We start from the raw sequence: 23,063 nt of genomic DNA on the forward strand, positions 1-23,063 counted from the left end.
ATTAAAACAAGTAAGAAAGTATATAATACCCTACACTAAGTAGAAGAGCAAAAACATTTTCTTTTAAAATTTCAATAATTTATGTTTTTGAGTGATTTTCGTGGGGCCTTAATTAGGTAGTGTGATTTATGTCTATATGTTTACTATGTTGAATTTTGTGAGTATACCAACATTTTTAAGCGATTTATTCACGTTAAAGTGATTTTCGGAAGCGGGTCTATATGGGAGCTATGACTAATTATGGACCGATCGTAACAAAATTTGGTGACATGAATTTTGTATATATAAAACTTATTTGGAGCGCAATTTATGGAGATAAATTTATAAATTAAACATTTATGACCGATAAAGTCCAATTTCGGAAGGACATTTGTATGGGGGCTAGGTGAAATAATGGACCGATTTCAGTCAGTTTTAATAGGCTTCGTCCTTGGGCAAATTTTATAGAAAAATCTTCAAAATTGCGACCTGTACTCTGCGCAAAAGGTTTGCATGGACAGCCAGCCAACCACCCAGCCAGTCGACTCAGAAAGTGATTCTAAGTCGATCGGTATACTTTAAGGTGGGTGTTAGACTAATATTTTTGGGCGTTACAAACATCTGCACAAACGCATTATACCCTCCCCACTATGGTGGTGTAGGGTATAATTATGAGATGCATACACCTTATATTATCCACTGTGCGTTGTTTAAATTTAAAAAATATTTATGAATAAGCCTTAAGAGTGTAATGATTGAATCACTTATTGGATTTGGCTTGAATTTATATTACTTACGTAAAGCGAATGGGACTGAGATAATGCTAGTCACTAGACTGGCTCCTGAGTGATAAGTAATATAATACTTTATGTAAAGAGAACCTGTTATGTTATGTGTTGGCAATAGTAATGAAGTCATTTACTGTGATTCCATCCAGCTCCACAAACAATGTTCAGAGTCCATATAGTGCCCTTTGACAAGTCTCAGGTCTAATATTAACGAACTTGTTTATTGTTGCATCAGCGCCGACGAGAACCTCCGACATGCACAATTTTAAAACGCTTTGAAATAATTTTTTATTTGCCCAATTGATTGATTTTAATGATTTAAATGTCTTAAGTATATAACCGTACAACACTCAATATTAGACATGAACCGGATGATATACATCTGAAACAATAAATTAAATGGAGAAAAACTGCGTTTTCAGTTTTTCATTTCGTGATCCTGTTTCCTTTTAAAAGGACTTGAAATTTTCAGAGGAGTACATTTTTAAAAAATGTTTTAAAATACTTCTGATCGTCCTACTATACCAAATTTGGTATCAAATAATTAAGAAGAGGATCAAAAGATGTAAAAAATGGCCTTTCAAATTTTTATCCTTGAATATTCTTTAGATTTCCAATAATTTTTTTTTTAAAAAAATAGTGAGTTAAAAATCCAAATATTGAATACCACATGCCAAAATTTCTTCCTTCTATCTTCATTACATACATAAATGTTAAATAATATTTTAAATTTGCATTATTTGAATTTTTATATTAAAATAATTAATATTTCACTCGAAAAAATATAACAAAAAGCAACGAAGAATACTTTTAAATAAACAAGTAAAATGGCATACCAAGCCCGACCTTATAATACCCTACACCGAACTTATATGATTTTTTACACCGAGTATATGATTATAAAGAGTTTTCTATTGATATGAAACTTATTTGTTTTGAATCTTATTTGAATACCAACATTTTTGGTAGTGGGCCTTATATGGGAGCTTTGACTAATTATGGGCCAATCGTCACAAAATTTGGTGGGATGATTTGCGAATATGTGAAACATATTTCTTTTGATTTTTGTTTGGATTCTGACATATTTCAGAGATTTATGTATATTAATGACATTTTCGAGAATGTTGCTTATATGGGAGCTATGGAACATTGTTGACCGATCGTCACAAAATTTTGTCGTGAGAGTTCGGCTTATATAAAACTTAATTGTGCTGAATTTGGTTTAAATATGTTTATAATTAAGATATTTATGAGAGCTTAACTTAAATTTAAATAGGGCAATCGTATGGAGACTAAGAGAAATAATGAACCGATTCTAACCAAATTCAATGGGCTTGGTCCTTGGGGCAATATAAATAAAACTTTTTAGTATACTAATCAATTTATTTTTTATATATTAATTTAAACATTTTATATATAAAGGATCAACTTTTGACATTTATAGAATATTTGGGCCTTTAACGCACTATTTTTTTAAAATTAATTTATTGGCAATCTTAAAGGATAAAAATATTAAAGGACATTTTTGACATCTTTTGATCCTTACATGATAAAATAAAGTTAATACAAAATATTTAACAACTCTTCTTGTTCTTTTGACATAAAATTTGTTATTGTTGGATCAGCAGAAGTATTTTTAAATATTTTTTGAAAAATGTACTTCTTTGAAGATTTGAAGTTTAAAAAGGACACAGGATCACGAAATTAAAAACTGAAACCGCAGTTTGTCTCTATTTAATTTATAGTTTCATACGTATATCATCCGGTTCGTGTCTAACGATTTTTTTTCTCTTTTTGTAGTCAAAGTTAATAACTAATGGATAAATCAATGATTTTAAAATAATTTGATCATATGTTAAAACAAAAGTGTAGCAATAATTTAGTACTTCACTGTACTCGACTTAATACACCTTCACATTCTGGCAAAGAAACGAACCAACGAAACAAATAAATACTTTTAGAGTTTTAATTGTTGGTTTGTCTGGTACAGTATTTGGATGTGTATTTATAAATGTATATTTCTATTATAAACTAGAAACGAAAAAGGACAAGGTAAAATGAAAAAGGGAAAAGCTGAAGAAAGGCATAATAGAAAACAGAATGAAATTTAAAAGAAAAACTTTCGACCTCTGACACTTTTGCCGCCAATATACGTTGTATAAAGTGAGTTTAATGTTTTTGTTTGCTGTTTCTTAAATAACTTTAGCTGTGAAATGTGAACTCTGACTTACACGCTCCCACTTACATACAAATGTACTATATATATGTATACATAGATAAGGATGGGTGTTTATACCGCTACTTTACACTACTACTGCCATATATCTCCACTAGGGTGGCCCTTATATTGGACTTTTTCGATGCTTCCAAGACCTAAAATTGTACTCCGTCATCTAAAAAGCAAGTGTAAACAATGTTTGCAATATCGGATAACAATTAGGGGTTGCACATTTTAAAACAGGTTTTTTAAAAAATGTCTAGCAGTAAAGGGTTAATTTTTGTAAAAATCAATATAAATTCTAAAACGAATTACTATTTTCGAATTTAATTCGATAATACCATAACTTTACAATATTTATAGTCTAATTTATATTTATTCGAAATTACTTGGAAGAGTATTTTTGACTTCGGCTTATAATCAGCTAGACGGTTAGATCTTCCACGAAAATGACCCCCATAAAATTCCACAATATAACTCTGACAATAAGAATTCTCTTAGACATTAACATTCAAAATTTTTTTCAGTTAGTTTAATGCTCCCTTCAATTAAAAAATGAAAACTTTGACCCACAGTAAAAAAAAAAATTAGACCAGCTGGACTATAAGTTTATTCTACAAAAATGATTACTCAACATGCCCTTTCAGAACTATGGGGTCGCTATTCTGTTCCAAAAATGCTGTTGGACAGTGTTATTATTCATTTGGTTGGAATATTCCATATTCATTTCTTTATTATTTCTCCCCTGCAGCAGTTCTTTCGCTTCTTCATTTAAATCTGTATGTTCTAATTTCCATTGATTCCGAATGCTAGAGATGAATGCCAATAATATATTAAATAAATCTTCATTTGAAAAACTTCGTGACATATTTCTGGTACTGTGTTATCTATAAAATATTCCTTTTTTATAGTTTCTGAAGTAATCTGAACAGCAAGTATGCCATCTAACCAGCTTGCATTCCATTCAACTTTTCTTGTAAAATCAATTAGTGCTGCTAGAATTTAAGTTTACTCTTCTTTGAATGATTCCGTGACTCCACCAACCAATCCTGGAGTAGTAGGACGGATTGCCAAGTGCCCAGGGCCTTTTGGCACAAAACTGGATGCAAAGGCAACCAAAACACTAATTGGGTTGGATAGGTGTATTCTCAGAATTCTAGTAGGAGTAATAGCCGGCCACTGCTCAATTAGGACCTTCATAGGTAAATGATATAATGGCACACAGGATTTCTGTGGGGTGTGTGGGGATGTGGAGGAGCTGGAGACAGTAGACCACACTATGTGAAACTGCCCGAGACTACAGGGTCATAGATTTAAATGGATATGTAACAGTATTCTGGATGAACTTGGGTGTGTTGCTGGCTGTAAACTGAGTAACATACTAAGTTTTATCATGGAAACAGGTTGGCTATTTAAAGGACGTTCTACAGTGATTTCAAATTCGTAACCAATTTTTTTCTCTATGCAGATTTGTATTCTTTTTTGTCACACTTTTTTCTTGAAGGGAATCACAATGGACCTTATGGTCTCCGAGTAGAAGTGCACATAGTGCATACCTCTTCCAAACTAAACTTTCTTTGAATGTAACTTTAAAAATTGTCAAAGTTTTTATTTCTAAAATACTGAGCCACCATGTGACGGAGAACAATTTTAGACCTTGAGATCAAGGAATATCAAAAAAGTAGGCCATAAGTGCCACCCTAATATATATTTATTTTTTGATTTGCCTAAAACAGAAACAAACTTTTACAGTAAAAGTTAAAAAAAAACCGTTACCTATTGTCTGTATGTACGAAATATTTATATACAGTGACGATTAAAACACATTGGACAAAAATTGCTTCTCTACTATTTCTATAGGGAAAACTAATTTGCTTGTTTTTTAAAAAACTAAATATGTGATGCGAAAAGTTCCCACCCATATTAAACTAAACTATCAATATGAAAAAATCAATATATCCCTCAATATTCCAGAAATTGTTTAAACTATTCGACCGAAACAGCTAAGGAATATTCAAGGAGTGTAAGAGAGTTGCGATAGAGAAAAATCTCTCTCAATCTAGAGTTAAGTGTCCGTTCTGTACAAAGAAGAGCAGTTTCAGTTGGACTCAAATGCTTTGGAACTGCGAAAAAAGCCATTTACATATATCGCAGAAAAATCGGAAAGCTCACCTTAAATTTGCTTGAGAACTTTTGAACTTGAAAAGAAACATCCAAATTGGTGAATGGGTTTTGTAAAACGATTAGGCATTAATGTCATACAGTCACCCGAAATTTACCCTATTGAAAATGTATGACAACTAGTAAATAGACACATCGAGACCGAAATAAATTTAATCAAGCTATAAATGAGGCATGGTCATCTATTTCAATGACAAAAATACAGAATCTTATTAGTTCTATGTCAAAAATTCTAATGTCATTTCATTTCATTTAAAATATTTGACGTAAAGTTAGCTTTTCAAAAAGTACATGACTTTGTACTTTTAGACATTTTTTAGATAACTTAAAAAGAATAAAAGTACTTTTTTCCCCAAAAAATTGCGAAAAATCGCCTTTTTTAATTTTTTTAAATTCAAATACACTTTGGACTCAGTCATGATTTTTAAACACTTCTTTCTTTATTTGATATATACATCTATTCGTAATCCTATAAAAGAAAAATGGATAAAATCGGTGAATATTTGGAACCGCGGTCACCAAAAAACTGGAGTAGGGTGGGTAAAAATGTTGAAAATTAAATTTTCAAATGCGAATATCTCCTAAGCTATAAGAGATAATTGATACCTTTTATGTAGTGCTTGACGAGGAGATTCTATATGTAAAATCGGAACACAGACGAAGAAATAGGATCATTTTAAAAATTGAACATACCCGATGTGTCCTACTTTGGGAACCTCTGGTCCCGCTCCTGGTGGGCTCATGATATGAAAAAATGTACAAATTTGTCAAAGCGGGCAAGGTTTGTGGAACTTCTGAGGAGTAAATAAAGGCCTTTTATATAAGTATTTGATACTGTTGAAAACATTATGACCTGAGGATTGATATTTTAGTAAAATTAAATAATTTTATAAAATTTTGGGACTTCATTTACCTTAAAAACTAAAAAAACTTTCATATGGTGATTTTCCACGAATAAAAATATAAAATTTGATTTAATGTAAAATTTTAACGGTTAAAGATATCATAACAAAATTGGGAACTAATTTAGATCCAAATGTCCTTAAATTAATGACATTATAATTTTTGACATTTTTTATTTTCAAATACCGAAATTCCTAAAACGGGGAAAATGTGTTCCAAAAACTGAGTTTTTTTTAGAAAAGTGCCTACTGTGACGCTATTTACCGTGTGATAGTAAAACAACTTTCTAATTATTTAAACAACATATAGTGTTATACAAATACGGAACTTTTTTGAGGATCGGTGCTTTGCCTTTTTAGAATTTTTTACTGAAACCTAAATATTTTTTTTAAAATTGTCCAAGTTTGGATAGGTCTGGGGGATACTGTGTCCGCTTAAGTGAGCCTAATTTTACTTTACATGCTTTTGCATTAAGTTTTCTTTCCGAAACATATAAAAATTATATATAGTCCCAAAGAAAATTTGTTTCTACAAAAGAAAAAATATAGGGACTTTTTTAGGAAAAATCGTAAAAAATTAGGCCCATTTTACATGTTCCAACTTTGGATGCGTGTAACATTTTACACGGACGAGATAACTGTTACCAAGTTTTTTTTATTTTATTTAGAATTTTATTGCCAATATAGCTGATACTTTGAAAAAAAAATTCGACCCTCCGTAGGGCCGCCATATCTAAAAAACAAAAAAAAATCGAGCAAAATTAAACAAAAATAATAAATAAACCTAAATATCTCTTCAACTGAAGGAGATAACCTACACATGTAAGCGTATTTAAGCGTAGATCTTCTCAAGGACTATTTATATTTTAAATTTCAGCTCATTCGGATCATAAATGAATTTTTGGGGATTTTTTTAACAATTTTGAGACCCGAGGTGACCAACTTTGAGGGGGAACAAACTGGCCCGTATTACCCCTAGGAAGCTAATGCAATTCAACTCAAAAACACCTCTGCTCTAACCATGTGAAATTTTGTAATAATATCTCCAATAGTTCCCGAGATACCGAATTATTTCCAAAAAAAAAAGTTTCTAAACCACTGTGCGTAGTGAAAGTATTAAAATAGTACGAATATTGAAATTAATTACAAAATATTAAATTATTAGAAATACAAGGTGTAGTAATGATCACTTTTTGTTAATTTTTTTAACAAAAAGTGTTAAAAATACTGAGAATGTATTTTTATTAAAGAGTGTATTTGAGGAACCTCAGAACAAAAGGTACTTTTTCGAATTTTTTTACAAATTGATTTTTTGGTATTTTTATAATATTTGGGTTGAAATCTTGTAGAAAAAATTAATTTCCCTAAATTTTTAAAAAAGTACCTTTTGTTCTGCGGCTTTGGAATTGGACAAATCGTTTTAAATCGAATTTTGTCCAATATGTTTTGACCGATACTGTATATAGAGGGGGGTGTTTGTGTTTATTTTCCGCCACCAATTTACTCACTTAGGCATCACACATTCACACAGCCATACATACAGACATTTATATTAAACATTCTGTATATTTAAATTAAGATTTACTTTTATTGTTATATATTGTATATTTGTATTTGTTTGTGTGTGAGTATTTGTAACTATGACATTTTATGGTTTTTATCCTTAATACTCGTATCTACATGCACACACAGATACTATACATTTTAGATCAAATAATAAATGTAAAATACAATTTTCTTTTGAAGATGTTTCCAAAAGTAGGCTAAATTTAATATTTAAGTTTTAATAGTATTCTTATTTTATTTTTTTTTTTTTCGAACAAGTGGAGTGAAACTTATTTGCATATAATAATTGTATGGATGACTACGATGAGCTGTATTTGTATTTGTATCTTATGACTTGTTCTAGTTTCTCCCCGTTTTATAGTCTGTCAATATTTGAGTTTAAAAGCCAATTGCATTGTGCAGCAGCCAAAACTTTGCTTATCTTAATATGGTTACATTTTCGAATTCTTAATAAAGTTTAACAAAGAGGTAAAAATACAAAAACTATGTTAGATTGAAAGCTATTCATTTAAATTCCATAATTTAAGTTTAAAGCATTAAGAAAAAATGCTAAATAGATTAAAAATATTGGAAGCTTTTTTTCTTCTAAAGATTATATTTTCATGTTTAAAAACAAATAGTAGTCGTTTTGAGACAGATCAGACGAGTTTGATAGTAATTTGTAAAGCAAGGACTCCAATTATTCTATAGTCTGGTTTATTTTAACGATGAATTCATTGGTATATACGGCCATTAAACAACAACTCGAAGATTCAATTCAGCATGCAAAATACCTATTTACACATTTTAAAAGATTTGATACTCATTCCACCCTGACTCAGAAAGTGATTCTGAGTCGATCGGTATACTTTAAGGTGGGTGTTAGACACTCAAACCTATAGTGGTATAAGGATTTATGCTAAATAAATTGATTAAGAATATTTTCTCTAATAGTCCTCTTACTTCGGAGGACATTCAATTAGTCTTTCCATTTCAGTAGTAAATTTTTAATAGGAGTATCTATGTAGACATTTTAAAAGCCGTTCTTAAATTTGTTCTCTATCAGCCGTCTAACATGTAGCGATTAAAATTTAAACACGATATTGCAACGCGGCTGGGTGTCCTTGTGTCGTTAAAATTAGGACATTACTACATAATTTTCCCGCTGGGTATGGCTTACGATATACTGACCCGGTTGATATTCTTTCTATCAGTTTTTATATACACCAGCAGAATATTCTAGTAAATTCCACTATTATCTATTTCTATAATTATCACCCAGAGCTTTTAAAGCAGCTTCACAGGTAATGATGTCATACTTATAATCAATGTTATAATAACATCGTGTTATCAACATTGCTTATAATTACAAACATGATAAATGTTACAGACCGTTAAACTTAAATTCATAACGTGATATCGTAACAATAAAATCGATCATATAGGGAGATGCAGTGATCACTAATCAATCAAAGGCTCAAACCATGCACCCCCATAAAATGACCTGGAAATATTATTTGGTAAATGAAAATTCACAAAATACATATTTTGTTTTTGGTGATAATCTAATTTAAAAAAAGTTTACCTATTTCCATATTTATTTCTTAAACTTCTATCTAAAACTGACACAAATTTTCTTTCAGTTGGGCATAACTTTTGGTCTCGCCAGGAATCTTAACAGAAATATTGGGTATTTTCTTATAGCTGGAGTTGTACACTCTTTACCTTAATTATACTAAAATGGAACTCTACAAACAAAGACTACTAAATATGATAATGAATGTGCCAGATGAGTTGATTTTATCATATTTATCCGAATATGAAGTAAACCCCTTTTTAATATGCAAAGGGATTTAATGATAAACATTATGGTGATCGGCCCGGTTTTTAATAACCGGTTTTTTTTGGTTAAGTCTGTTTCGGTTTTTTTGAAATGCTCACATTTCGAATATCGAAGAAATCGGGTTTTTCTCCTCGAATAACCGGTTTTTTCTAAAAGTGTGTTTTTATGAGTTCTAGAGCTAGTTTATGGGATAAAGATAAACTTCATTCTTCGTTTAAACCTAAATTAAACTAAAAATTGTGTTTCTCACTTATTGTTTATATACTATATAATCTCGGTTTAACTGAGTATCATTGGTGAGTTAAACCTAAGTATAAAATACCATAGCACAAACAGATGAAAAATAAACAATTCAGCACAGCAGATCTCTGTTTTGATTTGCTTTATTAACATTAATATAATTTTTAATATACATTTTATATACTTTAATGTCACGTTTTCTTTTACAAAATTAAAATTTACAATAAAAGTAATTTTTTTTTTCATATTTATATGAAAAATGTTGAGGAATAAACATGTAATTTGACTGAAAAGTATGACAATGCTAACAAAATTAATCCACTAGTGAGAAACACAATCATTGGTTAAATTCCGGCAAAATATGTTTCTGGATTAATATAACAGCGTGTTAAGCTACGTTTAACTGACAAGTAAGAAATTAGCTCTTAGTGTATTAAAAACTTTAAAAGATATTCAAAATCACAAACAAATTTTAAAACAAATACTCCAGCTATTTTAGAAGACATTTATATTTAGATAAATATCGCAAACGATCTGGAAAGCATGAAAACGTCATATGAATGATATTATGTTCCATTCTTAAATGACAAAGTTCTACCTTTCCAATAAAACCAGAAATTTTAAAAAATAATCAGTACTTTTTTATAGCCAATTCATATTTAAAAAATTAAATGGCTCTGAGAACATTTATCTTAATTGTGCGTAACAGTAATTCAGGATGTTTGCTCCATGTCAAATATGACCCAAAGACATTAAGTGCACAAAACTGTATAGATATTTTTTTTTCCAATTTGTTTTTAACCTTTATGTCAATGGCAACATACCTGGGTATGTTTTGCATTTTCAAAATTCTGTAGCTCTGAATTGGATAATCGGATCTACTTGAAATTTCTTGATATCCTAGCCAAAACATAACTTATAACAATATATTAAACATGCTTCCCAAGCATTATATTCCAACAGCTAATAATATAGTAATACACAAATAGCAATTCTGTTTTGTTGGAGTACATAGAGTATGAAAATACTTATAGTAAAAACCAGATCCAGATCTACCACCCTGCTAAGATGAGTGCCAGTAAACCAGAGCAACTAGTTTTAATTTTGGTTATAAGATTTAAATTACTTATTGTTAGGCATATAAAAGGCAGATTCAATAAATAAATCGTTTAAAAACACTTCAAAACATCATAAATATGTATGTTTTTTTTAAACTAATTCTTTTAAACCGGACATGATTTGTAAAAATACTATGGTCTAATTTTGTAAATCACGACACCAAAAGTGATATTTGTGTGGAATGCAAAAACAAGATTTTAAAAATTTATTTTTGTTTTATATACAAATTCAGAACAGAACAAACGCACCAAAATTCAGGCATTGATTTGCCTTTCATAATTTGAAAATTTTGTATATGGGGCATTTCACGTCAAGTGAACCAACTTTTGAAATCGATGTCTTCCGATCGCGATGAAATTTGCACCAATGTTAGTGACTATTGGATAGTAATTCGGACACCATTTTTCAACAAGATCGGTCAAGAACTCTCTGAGTTATAGGACATTTTGGCCAAACAGGTGTTTTTTTTATCCATATAACTTATTACCTATTGTTCTTAGCAAAATGTGTCCCAAATAGTTTAGATAGCTAAAATAGTTTTTAGTAGCAAAGAGGATCATGAGGAAACATTGAAAACACTATAGAGCAGATTCGATGCTGCGGTAACAATCGATGGCACTGCTCAATACCATGCTTTCATACCGCTTGTCGATGAAGACTCAAATTAAAAAAGTTTTCTGCATCTACTCAATGCGATTTCTTTCCAAAGCCAAAAAAGAAGCCAGCAGCGAAATCAGTAGCTGAATCTAATAACGCCAAGAAAGGATTGACAAAAAAAAAGCAGCTAATAAAGGTGACAAATAAGGAGGATAAAAGTATGGATATTTGAAAATTTAAAAACTTCATAAATTAAGTGTAAAAATAGTTATTATATAAATTGATCTATTGTGATTAAGATTAAATTTTACTAAATTATTCATCTTTTTATTATTATTATTATTATATATTAAATTAATTATTATTACAAATAAATAACAAAATTAAATTATTCAACATTTCCATAGAAAAAAAGTGATTTTTATTCCTGAGGTTAACATATTATGGGTATTACAGTATCGAGGCTATGAAATTTTAGTTGGGTATGTTACATACCATCGGAAAGGCTAATGTGTCTAGTTTCTCTGCGTAAGTTTAATTTTTAAGGTTTACACACAAATATGAAAAAAATTAAAATAGTGCAAATTTAAAAACCTTTGTCTTGAGTTACAAAACATTTATTTTGATAGATATCCCACTCGCATCCCACTAAGCGACCAAAAAGGTTTTAAAGGAAAAGACCTAAGCTTTCTTTTGAGAAAAAAAAAATTAATAAAAAAAGAGTCCATTTTGGAAAAAAAAAGTCAAAAAGGTTTTTGATTTTTCAAAAAAAAGGAAAAAATTGTATGTCTTGAGTTACAAAACATTTTTTTTATAGATATCCCACTCGCATCCCACTAAGCGACAAAAAGGGTGTTAAAGGAAAACACATAAGCTTTCTTCTGAGCAAAATAAAAAAATTAAAAAATGGGTCCATTTTTTTAAAAAAAGTCAACAAAGTTTTTGATTTTGCAAAAAAATTCAAAAATTTTAAATCTTGAGTTACAAAATATTTTTTTGATAGATATCCCACTCGCATCCCACTAAGCGACCATATAGGTCGCTTAGGAAAAGACCTAAGCCTAAGGGCCCATTTTGAAAAAAAAGTCAAAAATATTTTTGATTTAAAAAAAAAAATCAAAAATATTTTATTAAATTTTTTTAATTTTTTTTTCGAAAGATTGCATAAATAGCTATCTAAACTATTTGGGACACATTTTGCTAAGAACAATAGGTAATAAGTTATATGGATAAAAAAAACACCTGTTTGGCCAAAATGTCAAATTTTGACCTCCTATAACTCAGAGAGTTCCAATAGAACTAACATTGGTGCAAATTTCATCGCGATCGGAAGACATCGATTTCAAAAGTTGGTTCACTTGACGTGAAATGCCCCATATACATATGTAAAACAAAAACAACTTTTAAAAATTTTTTAATCTTGTTTTTGCTTTCCACATAAATATCACTTTGGTGACGTGATTTACAAAATTAGGTCCTATATTTGGTAGGTATGCTTCCAGTATGCTTTTTCACTAAAATAATAAAAAAAAATCATTATTGCCTTAAAAAATGCTTTTTTGAAACTTCAACGATCCTTACACAGCAATTTTTAAATCAAAAGCCTCTTCTGTTTGAAAAGAAAATTATACATATATTTCGGGGAATTCATATCAAGTGAACCAACTTTTGAAATCGATGTCTTCCTGTCGGATAGTAATTCAGACACAATTTTTCAACAAGATTGGTCAAGAACTTTGACCAAACAGGTGTTTTTTCTCATCCATGTAACTTATTACACATTGTTCTTAACAAAATGTGTCCCAAATAGTTTAGATAGCTATTTCTGCAATCTTTCCAAAAAAAATTATTTTTTTTTTCCAAAATCTAAAACTTTTTTTCAAAATGGGCCCATTTTTCTCCAAAGAAAGCATAAATCTTTTCCCTTAAGACCTTAGTAGGATGCGGGTTGAATATCTATCAAAATAAATGTTTTGTAACTCAAAACATAAAATTTTTAAAATTTTTTGAAAAATCAAAAACTTTATTGACTTTTTTTTTAAATGGACCACTTTTTTAAATTTTTTTGCTCAAAAGGAAGCTTCGAACTTTTCTTTGAAAACCTTTTTTATCGCTTAGTGGAATACGAGTGGGATATCTATCAAAATAAGTGTTTTGTAACTCAATCGATACAATTTTTGATTTTTTGATAAAATCAAAAACCTTTTTGGCCAAAATGTGAAATTTTTTGAAAAATTTTGCAAATTTCATCCCGATCGGAAGACATCGATTTCAAAAGTTGGTTCACTCGACATGAAATCCCCCATATTTTTAATAAAAGAAACAATTTTAAAATCAATTTCAAAACACCATACAAATTATATTTTGAAGTTATAACTTTAAGAATATTGTTATTTCAGTACATTTGCTAATGAAAACTGTTCTAAAGCTATAGAGAACCCCTTCATATTTATGGTGTATTATAGTGTAATTAATGGAAATCTGTACGATTGTGTGATAAACGTGAACTTCAACTATAAAAATAATGAGGAATTAAAGCGATCTTGTCTAGATTATGAAAATATTGCACTATTTTATGAAGTAGTTAAAGAATTTTCTCATTTTATTGGAGATATGAAAAGCAATATTCAGATTTTTAATTGCCTGAATTAAATTTTATAGATTTTAAATAATTTTTTGGAAAACACTTTCTGAAATAAAACGGTAATATTCTACAAGAGTTATTTTGGCAACATTTATTCAGAATATTGTTACGAAATTGCACTATCAATTTGAATTTAAAGGTTTTAAAGACTGGTATTCACATTCATCATATTTTGTTGTCATAAGTGGATACTTGTCTGTTAGATAAATCTCGAAACTTCTAGAAGATGGCATTGCGTACAGCAAGTTGTAGTCAGTTTATTTTATCATAGGCGCTGTTAGAGTCAACATCAACTGTCAAGGCAAACACAAAGAGCAACCGTAAACTGCTCAATTTCCTTTGACGAAAACAAAACTACTCATTCTTAATCTATTTAAATTAAATGAGAATTTTAAAAATTATTTTTAAATTTATATTGTTTGTTTGCAAGGGCACGTTACAGAGTCGAAATTTAAGAGGTTCCAAAATGTAGTTACATAAATAAATTGGCAGTAAATGTTTGTAAAAATTGCTGGATTTTCAATACTTTTTATTATTTTTGTTTTCTTTAATAACTAGTTATCTACTTTATTTTATTCTTCTAAACCACAATAACATAAAATGTTAAATATAAGTGAATATTATGTTATTAGTATGTATCTATAAAACAAAAATTAATATATTTTATTATTCTCTCTAATTTTAGCAAATAAAACAGAAGGTGTAATAAAAGAGAGAAGAAGTAAATAAAATACTAAAGAAAGGAGAAGACTAAAGTGGTGGCATTGTTGTGTGATATTTGAAAATGTATGACGTATTACATTCAAGGTGGTAGTGCTGTTGCTGATTTGGTAAACCATTCAGACAGTGAAAGTGGCAGTGAAATTTCAATGGAGATAAATGATAAATTGCCGCCATCCAGCCATCATTTCAAATATGCGTCATTACAAAGGCCTTCGCGACAAGGCAGCTAAACTTTACTCTAGATGAAATGAGTGAAACAAACCAATCACACCAACCAACCAACCAATCAACCACTAACAAATCAATCTAAACTCTTTGCTATAAACTGTTCTAAGTGCTAAAATAAAACAAAAACCCACAAACATCATCTCTTCCACATCTACCCCCTGTCCAACTGAAAAAGTGGATTGATTTTATGGCTTGGCCTACAATTCACCAGTGTCAACAAATCAAATTAATAGAGTGCCATCTATGTGCGTATGCATGTGTTAAAGTCCCGTGTTCCCCATGATTGTAGGACTTTCTTCCTTATAATTAAAAGTCTGCCCTTGTGTGAGCGAGCGAGTGAGTAAGTGAGGGAGTGCGTGCATGAGATTGTGGGCCAGTGTGCTTACATGTGCGAGGAGAACATTATTTATATATAAATAATAATCGGTGAGAGTTGAAGATTCCAGCCATTTATCGTAGAAGTGATTACAAATTTCAATGCACGCAAACGTGACATCTGATAAAGGAGGAGGAGGTGGTGGATCATGGCGTCTGCCTCCAGACGAAACATTACAAGTACAAGATTCAAAAATCAAAGATCCAGACTTAGACCTCGATGAGGGTCACAATTGGCGATCGATAATATTTTCGCTCCTAGTGATAAGTTTTGTTATAGCTGGCATTATAACGGCCATTTATTTATTAGGGTAAGTCATTACGAACTTCGAACTTTTTGGCGAAGTTTGATAATGATAATTTGTTTTAATTTACAGTTATGTAGATGAATTACTTTATTGGTCGGGTCGACGCATGATACTGGATGAATATTTGCAGGGAGATCTAACGCCTTCCCGGTTGCAACCCTCTTGGGTTACGACCAAAAAGTATGTTTTTCAATCGGACGATGGTGCCCTCTCCGTTTTAGATACTGCCACCAATACGGTTAGTACTTTGGCCACTAATCACACTCTAAGACAACTAAATGTACAGGGCTATCAATGCTCCTACGATCTGCGATACGTTCTATTCAGACATAATGTTAAGAAGGTACATTCCACATTCTTTACAATATTGTTTGAGAGATTTCATTAAAGATTCGTTGTATTTTAGATTTTTAAAAAATCATTTACTGCGTTTTATACCATTTATGATGTTGAAAACGATCATCATATGCCTGTGAAATTAAAAGACTCGCCGAAGGTACAGAGAACCCGGCTACAATATGCCTCCTGGATGGGCAACACCACCTCACTGGTAATCGTAGCCGATAATGATATTTACCTGAGACAATCACCATCCGATGAAGAAGATTTACGCATTACAAATTCTGGCTATCAAAATCTCATTTATAATGGTGTGCCCGATTGGTTATATCAGGGTAAGTGTAGCCTGATTAAATATACAAAAATGATATTTTATTAAAAAATCTACTTTCAGAGGAAATTTTCGATGAACCAGAAGCCATTTGGGCGTCACCAGACGGTACACACTTTATGTATGCCTCCTTCAATGACAGCAATGTCGGCATGATGACCTATCCTTGGTTGGCATCTGGCGCTGTTTTGACCGGCTCTGGTATGTCAGCTGGCAGTTCGTTTCCCGAAACCAAAAATGTACGTTACCCAACACCGGGTACAACAAATCCAGAAGTGCAATTATGGATAGTTGATATAACAAATGCCTCAAAAATTTATCATATCCTCCTGAAACCACCACCTTCCCTAGACGGACAGTAAGTTATTAAAAACATACCTACATATGTACATAGTTGCAATAATTAGATTTATTAATGATTTTCTAGGGATTATTATCTGACGTCAGCCGGATGGGTATCAGATGGTAATCGTCAAGTATCGCTCGTTTATATGATGAGATCTCAAAATTACAGCATAATCGCAACATGTTTTGCAGAAACAAATTGGGAGTGTTCAGAGGTAAGATACCAATATTATAAGTATCGTTAAAATAAATGTGTCTTCAAGCTAACAAATTCGATGCTACGAGATAAATGCTATGATTCTTTGGGAGCTCTTAGAGATATATAAACTTTATTGAAGTTGTAGTTATCGAAGTTAGTAACCTGGAACATATTCTGCTATTCAAATCAATAACCAAATAATAACTCAACAATCGGAGGTAAAATATGTCGATCCAAAAATAGATGTCTTCTACCACTAAATTCGCATATTATGATATATATAAACCAAGCCCATTTCGTATGTGGTTCATATTTTATAGCTCTCTAAAATTGGACATCTCGGGCATTTTTGTGAAACATCAGCAATGTTTAGGATCGAATAACTTTGGAACGCATCATTAGATTTTATAAAAATTATATGTATATCTTCTTAGCAAAAGGACATCCAAAATCGGAAATGTCCTTTATCCTTCGATATCTCAAAAACGGATCTTTTTATTTTCTTAACCACCATTAAAAGTTCACACAGTGTTGCAGAATCAATTTTTTTTGGAAATAAATAAAATTTGACATGGGCGTAGCCAAGGAGTATTCAAAGTTAAGTTATTAAAATGGGTACTACAAATGATCCAGGGCGATGTGGGGCTCAAAGTAGGGTACCCTTGTTTCCCATCCGATTTCAAAGATTTTTATATTTTTGGAAAGCACTAGATCTTGCTATTTATCTCTTCCGCTTTTTATACCCTACACCACCATAGTGGGAAGGGTATTATGCGTTTGTGCAGATGTGTGTAACGCCCAAAAATACTTAGAATCACTTTCTGAGTCGATTAAACGATGTCCGTCCGTCCGTCTGGCTGGCTGGTTGGCTGGCTGTCCATGTAAACCTTGTGCGCAGAGTACAGGTCGCAATTTTGAAGATATTTCGATAAAATTTGGTACATATAATTTTTTTGGGCCAAGGACGAAGCTGAAATCGGTCCATTATTTCACCTAGCCCCCATACAAATGTCCTCTCGAAATTGGACTTTATCGATCATAAATCTTTAATTTATGTATGTATCTACCCAAGTTTCGCTCCAAATAAGTTTTATATATACAAAATTCGTGTCACCAAATTTTGTTACGATCGGTCCATAATTAGTCATATCTCCCATATAGACCCGCTTCCGAAAATCACTTTAACGTGCTTAAATCACTTAAAAATTTTGGTATATACACAAAATTCAACATAAATAACTTTCATATAGACATAAATCACATGACCTAATTTTATGGTGATCGGTCCATAATTGGTCATAGCTCCCATATAAGGCCCACTTCCGAAAATTACTCACGAATATAAATTATTGATATTTTAAAAGAAAAATATTTTTACTCATTTACTTGGTGTAGGGTATAATATGGTCGGGCTTGACCGACCATACTTTCTTACTTGTTTTTAATATAGGTCGTAATTTTTGACAGAATTCACTCGAATTTTTTTGATAGTTAGACTACTATATTACGAATAACCCGCCGTTGCCACATGTAAGTGCAAGTTCGAAAAACTCAATACACACACAAAATTTTGTGGTTTTTCGGTGTTTTTCGATGGTAATACGTATTCATTACTTACAAGTAATTACTTGCATGTGGCAACGGGGCGTAACATACAAAAGATTTCAAAAATAAACGATTTTCAATTTCAATATTCACAAAATAGTTGATGTTTGCTGTTTTTTGGGCGAAAAGGTGGCTTAACTCTTTTTTTATTAAAAAAAAACTTTCTTTAAGAAATAATAAATTCAACAAACTCAGCACATCTTAACTCTTTCGGGACTACTGGGATGTTATGTCCAAGCAATTTTTAAATGCAATTTCTTATCTAAATAACAACTAAACCATGTTTAAGAGTTAATTATAATATTTGAATAAAAACATACCGGTACATGTCAGCAGATTGAAAATTAATTTCACAACATTGTTGAAATTTGATTTAAAAAAAATTAAGAATCTCCTCGTCAAGCACTATAAAAAACCTTTCAATTATCTCTTATAGCTTAGGAGATATTCGTATTTGAAAATTAAATTTTCAAAATTTTTACCCACATTGCTCCCGACTTTCTCCATTTTTATTTTATTATCGAAAGTCTCCAAAGATGATATGCTCAGGCTGCAACAACGCTTTGTGTTACAAGTGTTTTGGACCATTCCACAAATTAAATCTTTATTTACATTTATAAAATGCTATAAATAAGCAAATAAATGTATACTTTCATCTAAATTTAATAATATTCTGATGTTTTATTCATTTTTTTAATTTCGAATCACCCATCAAGAACACTGATTGGGATTATATGTATGTCCCAGGATAAAAGGGCGATTTCAGGATTTCTGAGTATGCAGAATATTTTATTTTTTCCACATCTTTTAGAATATGCAAAAATTTCTACCATATATATTTTGGTTCTCAAACTAAAACTCCGTCCCGAAAGTGTTAAGCTAAATTTAAAATGGATCAACAACTTTAACTACATGACGCTGAAAACACGCTCTACATAGCAATTTCTAGGTGGTAAAATAAAATCAAAATTTAGACTTTCCCCGTTATCAAAAAATGTTAACTATTTTTGGATTACTGTAATTAAATGAGTTTTTTTTTTGGTAGGTACTCATAGAAGTTAATATTGTTTTATAGTGATATTCAGTTTTGATAAAATACTATTTAGGAAACATATTGCAGAAAATAAAGCATCCTTGTCTATCGGTATTTCCAATTTTTTGAACAATTTCAATTACTTCATCATATTTCAGCTCATTATCCAAATTAAACTATTTCATTTATTAAAAAAAGTTTCTGTTCAATAATCAAACCACTTATTCAAATAATCAATATTTTTTTTATACACAGATACGCATTCCTTAGTAAAATATTCTTTTTTATTATGATCTACTTGCAACAAAATCTGATTTGCTCGTCTTTCTCTACTTCCGTATCTTGATCACAGGCAACAATTTTCCCAATTAATTTGGAAACATTTAGTTCTCCTTTACTATACGATTTTAAATTCTCGATTTTTTTATATTTTTTGTGGTCATTGATGAAAAAGTTATGTTTTTTTTTTAACGGGACAAATGGCGTCCCGTTCAGAGTATCGCCGGGACACGGGACATTCGACTATAAAACTGGTCTGTCCCGACGAAAACTGGACGGTTGGCAATTCTATATCGGAGATGGTAAAAATTATCCGTATACATCTTGATTGTCACCTTATGTGAAAACGCCTTATAGAAGCAAAGTTTATCCAAATGAAATTGAAAACAATTGACAGAAACTAGAGTGTTACCTTGTTTTTTAAAACTCTATTATTTTATTTTTTTAATTTTTAGATTCACTCAGAAAGAGCACCAGAAGACGAATGGCTTGATATACTGCCACATCCGGTATTTTCTCCAGATGGAAATAGTTTTTTAATATTAGCTAGTGTACAAGAATCGGGCACGGAACATTTTACCCATATAAAACATGTAACCATATCACAACAAAGAATATCTGTTATTTCTCATGGCAGATATGAGGTTAGTTCGAATTCTATATTTATATGTATGTAAGTGAAATGCAATTAATCAATATCTTTAAAATATTTAAGGTATTGAAAATTCTTTGCTGGGATACTGCAAATCATTTAGTTTATTATTTGGGTACTAAAGATAAGAAACCTGGACAGAGACATCTTTACACTGTAAGAGATCCAGTTAATGATGATAATAGAAAGTAAGTACATTAAATACTATGTATGCTATTGTTGACTTTTAGTAAATGTTGTAATGCTAATCTTTATAAAATTTATAAATATTTAATAATTGAAAGATCGCAGCTTTGCTTGTATGTTGTGTTAAGGGATGCCCGCATAATTTGTTTGCTTTATTGCCAATGCTTTTTCAATTAATGTAACGTGGATAAATGTTTATAGTTTTTTTATTTTTAGAACTGAACCAACTTGCATAACATGCGATTTGGGCGAAGCTCTTTGGAGCAGTCGCTACTATTATCTTAACTGTTCTCATTTCGATGCCTTCATAATGCCAACGTCTTCCATTGCCACCCCACATGGAATTTCCTTTTATATACTGGAGTGCCAGGGTCCCGGATTGCCCGTATCGGGTGTTCATTTACATAAAACTCACAGTCTGGAGAGAATACTTTATGATAAACGTCCATTTTATATAGAACGATTGCAAAAGTTGGCCTTGCCCACACAAAGATCGTTCGAAATACCGTTGCCTCATGGCAGTCGAGCTCAAGTGCAATTATTGCTGCCGCCCAGTTGGCGAGAAGAATTGAGAGATGCAGCATTTCCCGTTATAGTAGAAGTGTAAGTTTAACTTTATTTTAAAGCTCATAATGGCAACATTAATTTGTGAGAATCTTTTGTATTTACAGCAATGGCCGTCCTGGATCTGAATCGGTATCAGAAAAATTTCGTGTAGACTGGGGCACTTATATGTCATCACGCAATGATGTCATTTATATACGTCTAGATGTAAGGGGAGCCAAGGGTCAGAGTAAAAGATCTCTATATAGACATCTGGGTGGTGTAGAAGTTCAGGATCAAATTTCTGTGTTACGGTAAGATCAGACATGTTCTGCTAAAATTCTATAACTTATTCATTTGGAAAATTTCTTTTAAATAGTTATCTGCTGGATACCATAAGTTTTTTAGATGAAACTCGTGTTGGTATTTGGGGTTGGGGTTATGGTGGCTATGTCACCTCGATGGTCTTGGGCACCCAACAAGATGTTTTCAAATGTGGTATAGCTGTCTCACCAATTGCCGATTGGCTTTACTACAGTACGTTTCTTTTGATTTTGTAATTGTGCATGTATTTTTATGTAGATTTTTTTGTTCATATGTCTTTTAGATTCAGCATTTACAGAGCGTATTATGGGTCTTCCAGCTGAAAATTACAAGGGTTATGTGGAAGCAGATGCAACTCAAAGAGCACGTCTGATCAAATCACATGCATTTTTTCTAATACACGGCTTAGCCGATTCTACAGCACCTTATATACATGGAGTTCAATTAGCTAAATCCTTAACGGACGCCAATGTCTTGTACAGATATCAGGTAAGGAAAACGCTTTACAAGGCATTTAATGTAACAAATTTAATACATATGTGGTTGTAGGTGGAAACTATTTTTTTGTGTGTAATACATATTATACTTTTTCATTTATTTCTTTAGACTTATGCCGATGAAGGCCATGAACTAAGTGGTGTTTTAGAACATGTCTATTCTTCCATGGAACATTATTTTTCTGAATGCTTAAGTTTAGATCCAGATGATACTAAGCCAAATTTGGATCAAACTATAGTACCAGCCGAATAAGTATTTTACATAGAAACAAACAAACAAACAAAATTATAAATATTTAAATCAAACTTTAAGCCTTGTTAATAATTTTATTTAATTATTTATTTATTTTATTTCTGTTGTTTATTAACTATTTAAGTTTAAAATTTCCAAGAATAACAAAAAACAAGAAAGAGAAATAATTAAATTACATACTCACAACTGCAACTAAATTATTTAAACAAAACCAAAAAATAAAAAAAAAAATAGGTAAAATTAAACAAATCTAGACTATTGCTCAAATTATATTAATTAATTAGTTAATTAATTAATAAAACTTGTACTTAAAAATACTATTTCATACATAAATGATACAATAATAATAATAATAAAATGACAGGCATTCAATCAATTTGTATTATAGTTAATATATATAGAAATGATCATAATCAAATGATAATTAATGATATTGAAGAAATTCTCTCTCTCTCTCTCATTCATTCTAATACTAAAGTCAAGTATCACTTCACATCAGGACAACATTCAGCCAATCAATCAGTCAATCAAAAAGATGCAATATTAATTTTTAAAATTTACTGTTTAAAACAAAACTAATATTTATTAGAAAATCTATTTTAAATTAAGTTTGATGTTTATTTAAATAACATACACTCACATTTTTAAAAACAATAGAGAAAAAAAAACAACTATGTCATTCGGTCGAAATAAAATTGTTCAGCTTTATTTTCCCATTTTACACTATATTTTTCAAAAACTCACTGCTTGATTCAGAAACACGGATGGAAATTTGTTTTTAAAATTT

At 30.8% G+C, this 23,063-nt stretch overlaps 1 protein-coding gene across 1 annotated transcript in view; it reads left to right on the forward strand.

Moving 5' to 3' along the window:
• The window catches only part of LOC135951174 (prolyl endopeptidase FAP), an 85,767-nt gene extending 63,243 nt beyond the window's left edge, over positions 1 to 22,524 (forward strand). Inside the window, exons 2-13 of the mRNA XM_065500767.1 lie at positions 14,742 to 15,693; positions 15,760 to 16,033; positions 16,097 to 16,364; positions 16,424 to 16,718; positions 16,788 to 16,920; positions 20,277 to 20,465; positions 20,537 to 20,661; positions 20,876 to 21,262; positions 21,331 to 21,516; positions 21,582 to 21,739; positions 21,810 to 22,015; positions 22,133 to 22,524. Of these exons, the coding sequence (XP_065356839.1) occupies positions 15,485 to 15,693; positions 15,760 to 16,033; positions 16,097 to 16,364; positions 16,424 to 16,718; positions 16,788 to 16,920; positions 20,277 to 20,465; positions 20,537 to 20,661; positions 20,876 to 21,262; positions 21,331 to 21,516; positions 21,582 to 21,739; positions 21,810 to 22,015; positions 22,133 to 22,276 (2,574 nt within the window). The 5' untranslated portion in view covers positions 14,742 to 15,484 and the 3' untranslated portion in view covers positions 22,277 to 22,524. The remainder of the gene's footprint in view (positions 1 to 14,741; positions 15,694 to 15,759; positions 16,034 to 16,096; positions 16,365 to 16,423; positions 16,719 to 16,787; positions 16,921 to 20,276; positions 20,466 to 20,536; positions 20,662 to 20,875; positions 21,263 to 21,330; positions 21,517 to 21,581; positions 21,740 to 21,809; positions 22,016 to 22,132) is intronic.
• The last annotated feature ends 539 nt before the right edge of the window (positions 22,525 to 23,063 follow it).

Source organism: Calliphora vicina, chromosome 2, assembly GCF_958450345.1.
Source record: "Calliphora vicina chromosome 2, idCalVici1.1, whole genome shotgun sequence".
NCBI classification, from domain to species: domain Eukaryota; kingdom Metazoa; phylum Arthropoda; class Insecta; order Diptera; family Calliphoridae; genus Calliphora; species Calliphora vicina.